A 5,767-nucleotide genomic window follows, 5' to 3' on the forward strand; every position below is an offset into this window, starting at 1 on the left:
TTGGGCAATCCTACTTCCGTAGTGATACTGCCTCGGAAACCCAAGGAGGGGTCGCTATGAGTCGGGGCCGACTCGACGGCACATAACAACAACAACAAAGTTAAATAAAGTAAATCCATTTTGCAAGTGTAAATATTATTCAGTTTCTATTAATTTGTACCATTTCTACTCAAAATCATTCTATTGGTTTTTACTCATCCTAAAATGTTTTCTCTTACAGATCTGGCTGACAGCAATGTATCAAGGTTTAAAAGCCGGTACCTACTTTTGGCCAGGATCAGATGTGGCTATAAATGGCACCTTTCCTTCCAAATATGTGTTATACAGCAAGTAAGTGAAGCGCTTTCAGGCATCATTCCATCTAGACAGGGGTGCTTAGGAGTTGGATTTTTTGGAGTAGGGCTGAGGGCATTTGACTGCTAACCAGAAGGTTGGTGGTTTAAATCAAGCAGCCACTCTGTGGAAGGAAGATTGGGCAATCTGCTTATGTAATGATTTACCACCTCGGAAATCCAAAGGGGGTCACTGTGCGTTGGAATCACTTGATGGCAGTGAATTTTTTTTTTTTTTTTTTTTGGGAGGGGGTTAGTTGTGATGGCAGTTCTATTTTCAGTGGTTTGGCAAAATTCATCACTGGGCCAAAAGTCATCACTGATTTCTCCCTCCCATGTCTCTCATCCAGTCTGTCAGTAAATGCACTTGGCTCTAACTCAAATATGTGCAGAATCTGAGAATTTTTCATTACCTCCAGCATTACCACTCTGGGGGGAGATATCAGCATCTATTACCTGTTCTGCTACAATCACTAATTTACAGGTCTCCCTGCCTCTGTTCTTGCCCTGTAATCACTTCTTAATCCACCAGCCAGAATGATTCCCTTAAAAAGCAAGCAAAAGATACAAACAACAGAAGCTGAGACCAGAATACCCACAATACTGCATTACCATTAACACTAAACACCAGCCTACATATAAACACATAAACATCTGAGAGAATCAGATCAGGGGTCAGTGAACAGGATTATACTCTAGACCAAGGATAGATGCAGCTGAGGCTAATCTTGTACAGATACCTGTGATACAAAATACCTGCAGTCCTGACAGAAACAACAGAAGACAGACATAGAGTAATCCCTCACAGACAGCCAGACACTGGGGGAGAAGATCCGATGGTCTCTCTCTGGTCTCAGGACCATAGTACTAGGGGACACCAGACTCAATTTGTGCAACAAATACGTAAAAATCTTGCTCCTCATTCTACATTGGTGAGTAGTGACTAGTGTCTTAAAAGCTTTCAAGCGGCCATCTAAGATGCAGCTAATTGTCTCCTATTGTTGGAAGCAAAGAAAAGTGCAAAAAACCAAGCAATCAGCCCTAGGATATGATGGACCTTGAGACCAGAAGAACTAGAGGGTACACAGATACCAATGCCAACCACTTGGGAAAGGATCAAAACTGGAGATCCTGGATAGAAAGGGAGGAAAAACATGAAACAAAATCCCTAAACACAATAATGACTAGAATTACTGGTCGTATGGAGTCTGGTGAGACCCCCAATACTGTGGCCCTGGGATACATTTTGGGCCTGGAATAAAACTCACTCCCAGAGGTTTGCTCTCAGCCCAATAGTAAACAAGATGTACATGCAGACCACTCAACCCAGGGTGATGCACCCACACACTCTATGGAGATGCATCCCTTGGATCAATCAACCCCCGGGGCACCAGAGGGGCAACATTCATACAGAGGAAATACAGGACACACAGGAGTGCATAACTATGAGGGGCCTGTGGGGAGGGTTACTGGGCAGGGAGGGGAGGAGACTGGGTTAGGGTTGGGGATGGTAAATGGGGAGTGAAACTAAATGTACAGGTAATGTTGAATGTAAAACAAACTCTGCTCTGTAAGCTAGCACCTAAAACACAATTAAAAACTAAACAAAAAAAAAGACTATAAAAAAATAAATAAAAAGCAAGACCAATTATGCTTTTTATTTATTTATTTTTGTACCTAACATCTTGATGACTCCCTATTTCACTTAGTGTAAGTATCTACAAGGATCTATGTAGTATGACTTGCACCATCTCATCCTCGTACCTCTCAGAACCCCCCACCCCCATTCCCCTGTATGCTCATTCTGCTTTAGCCATACAGACCTCAAACCCCAGCCCTCTCATAGCCTCAAACACACCAGGTTTCCTTCCTTCCTAAGACCTTGGCACTGACTGTTTCCTTTGCCTGAAATGATCTCACCCCATGCATCCCCACCTCCTTGCCTTCTTCAGACCTCTGCTCAGAAATCACCTTCGCAGTAATGCCCTTCACCCTAACCACACTACAATTTCAAATTTCGTACCACCCCATCCCAGTCTCTCAGTGTCCCTTACTCTGCTCTAGTGTTTTTTTTTTTTTTTAAGCATAGCATTTATCATCTTCTAACACACTCTCTAATTTATTTATTAGGTCTAAGTTTATTGCTTGACCCATCCACTACAATGCAATCTCCAGGAAGCAGGCATCTTTTTTTTTCTCCCCTTGATAGACTTTGTTTTCAATGAGTAAAAGTGACTGGCAACAGGTGCTCAATACAGACATCAATCCCTAAATGAGTGAAATGGATGAACATAAACAAATAAATAAATGGAAAACAATGCACGGTCTTTTATTTTAGTCAGGGCAAAACTGAAGAAGGAGAAAGAGGGAAAGAAATCTCTATATGTTTGATTTACAGAGCTGCATGGATATTCATATATAGTGCATTCAAAACATGAATCCCTTTGAATACTACTGAATCTCTTTCAGTATTTGACTATATATGAAGATGGAATGAATATCTGAAAATATCAACCTGCCTTCCTGAACGAGCATATAATGGGATAATGCTTGATTCTTAAAAATTATTTTTACTCTTCTTTTCAGTGCTGTTGCATATGAACAGAGAATTTCTACACTGCTACAATGGCTGGATCTTCCCAAAGCTGAAAGGTAGTATCTAGTATCAGGGCAGGGGTGGCATGATGGGATATACATGGATATAAAATGAAATGATTTCATTACTTCCAATGACCTTTTGTAGGAAAAACAACCTAGAAGTCTTATTGAGTGGAAAATTTCACTATAGAGATGTTGTTGACCATTGAACAATAGAGATGGAGCTGGTATTAGAGAGCAGAGGCAAATATTATGGAGCCAGACATGATCTAAGAGTGGGTCTGAAAGGCAGTTGTGAGATCTGACTCCAGGAGCCACAGCTCAGAGCAAAGCCATAGCAACAGTCAGGGATCAGAGCATCCCGAAAAGAGAGCACCAGAAAAACAGTGCAACAGAAACCAGACATCTGGAGAGAGAACTGGACATGTACAAATGAATACCAGAGGGTAGAAAAGAATCAGCAAAAAGTCAGGAACCAGGTAATATAAAGAACCGAGACACACCAAAGTGCTCTGGTGGTATAGCGGTTCAAGCATTTGGCTGCCAAACATAGGTCACTGGTTGAAACCCACCAGCTGCTCCGCAGAAGAAAGATGAGGCAGTCTGCTTCCATAAAGATTTACAGCCTTGGAAACCCTATGGGGCAAGTCTACTCTGTCCTGGAAAGGGTCACACTGAGTCAGAAATGACTTAACGGCAGTGAGTTTTTGATTGGAGCACAAAAGAAGTCTTAACAACAGCAAGGCAGTTGTTCAAAACATACCAGGAAAGGATTATTCACTTCCTGTTAGGAGACCTATCCCTCCTGGGTCAGAGTGGAACCACCTGGCCTGGATGAGAGATGGAGGCCAGAGAGAAACAAAGGCAACTGACAGCAAGTTCCAGATCTACAAAATCTCCAAATCCAACCCATATGTTTATTCTAAATTGATAAAGACTTTTTCCTTTTCACTTTTGCCACTAGACCCAATTTTTATACTCTGTATATAGAGGAGCCTGATTCTGCAGGGCATTCTGCTGGACCAGTCAGTGCCAAAGTAAGTTTTCTTCTCTTTATTGTTTTTAAGGAAAAACAAATGTAAAATCATCTAACCCTCACTTACGGAAAATAATTTATTCTTTAGTATTCACTGAACACAAATGTATTTGATACATATAGGAGGAGATCAAAAATAGTTATAAGTCATAAAAGGATATGTCTTATTAACTACATCATGATTCATTTGTTAAACATTTATTAAATAATCATATATGTCACTGTTATTTCATATAGTGAAAATGTCAAGGCTTGATACTGCACATGCCAATTTAATACAGTACGGTGCCCCTTTTCAGCACAACTCCAGTTTGATAAATCCAACCACTATCCATGCACATTTCCATTCTTGAGTCCCTCATCATATGGAGTTATGTGTTATTGCCCAAGTCAAAGTTACCCTTCCTCCTAGGCCCCCATTATCATTGAAGTGGACTCTGTAATATTAGTTACTTTATTATCATAGCAAAACACTATCATAATAAAAATCCTCACAATTGGATCAATAAGCAAGATCACAATAAATGGAGAAAAGATTGATGTCAAATATTTCATTTTACTTGGATACACAGTTAATGCCTATAGAAGAAGCAAAGAATCAAACTATGTATTGCATTGGGTAAATCTGCAAAAATCTATTTAAAGTGTTAAAGAGCAAAGATGGCACTTTGAAAACTAAAGAGCACACCTGACACAAGCCATTGTATTTTCAACTGCTTCATATGTGTGCAAAAGCTGGACAATGAGTAAAGAAGACTTCAGAAGAACTGATGTGTTTGAATTGTGGTGTTGGTGCATATACCATGGACTGCCAGAAACATGAAAAATATCTGTCTTGGAAGAAGGAAAACTCCTTGAGCTAGAGTGGGGAGACTGTTTCTCTTACTTTGGTCATATAATCAGAAGGGACCAGTCCCTGGAGAAGGACATCATGCTTGGTAAAGCAGAAGGCTGGCAAAAAAAAAAAAAGAGAAAGAGCTTCCTATGAAATGGATTGACACAGTGGCTGCAACAATAGGCTCAAACACAGCACTGATTTTGAGGATGGCGCAGGACTCTGAGCAGTGTTTTGTTCTGTTGTATAAGGTCGCCATGAATCAGAACCAACTTATGGCACCTGAAAAAGTCAGTTCAATAAACTGTATTGATGATAAAGTGTTGGAAAATTTAAAAGCACAGAAGAATATAAGATACAAAATAAAAATGAACTCTAATTTCACTATTCAGTGATAACCCCTGTTAATAGTATTTTGATGTATTTCCTTATAGTTTTCTGTGTATGTGTACTTACTAAGACTATGTTAAATGTATTTAAAAGCAAAATCAGGATTGTGAAATATGTATGGGTGTTTATACTTTATGGGAGCTCTAGTGGCATAGTGCCTAAGACATTTGACTGCTAATGAGAAGGCTGGTGGTTGAAAGCCACCAGCCACACCTTGGAAGGAAGATTGGGCAATCTACTCAGTAGAGATACTGCCTCAGAAACCCAAGGAGGGGTCGTTATGAGTTGGATCTGACTCAATGGCAGTGGATTTAGTTTTTTTGGTTTTGGTATATATTTGGTTTTCATTGTTTTTTATGGTTAAAATTGTAGTGTGAAATTTTCCCAAGCTATTGTTCTTTATAAATGTTTATCAATGGGTATAGAATATGCCTTTTAGAAATGCATCATAATTTCTTTTTCCTTGTTTAATATGATGAATGGACTGGTTTTGGCCATTTTGAATCAGACAACCATATGATCTACTATGCCGGGAATGACAGTTTGAAAAGGAATGGCGTGGCATTCATCATCACA

At 39.7% G+C, this 5,767-nt stretch overlaps 1 protein-coding gene across 1 annotated transcript in view; it reads left to right on the plus strand.

Moving 5' to 3' along the window:
- The window catches only part of ENPP3 (ectonucleotide pyrophosphatase/phosphodiesterase 3), a 134,767-nt gene that overhangs the window by 30,286 nt on the left and 98,714 nt on the right, over positions 1-5,767 (plus strand). The window contains exons 8-10 of the mRNA XM_007947391.1: positions 221-330; positions 2,919-2,984; positions 3,895-3,967. Of these exons, the coding sequence (XP_007945582.1) occupies positions 221-330; positions 2,919-2,984; positions 3,895-3,967 (249 nt within the window). The remainder of the gene's footprint in view (positions 1-220; positions 331-2,918; positions 2,985-3,894; positions 3,968-5,767) is intronic.

The sequence above is a fragment of the Orycteropus afer genome, unplaced genomic scaffold (genome assembly GCF_000298275.1).
Source record: "Orycteropus afer afer isolate SDZICR_OR568_19922 unplaced genomic scaffold, OryAfe1.0 scaffold00182, whole genome shotgun sequence".
Taxonomy (NCBI): Eukaryota; Metazoa; Chordata; class Mammalia; order Tubulidentata; family Orycteropodidae; genus Orycteropus; species Orycteropus afer.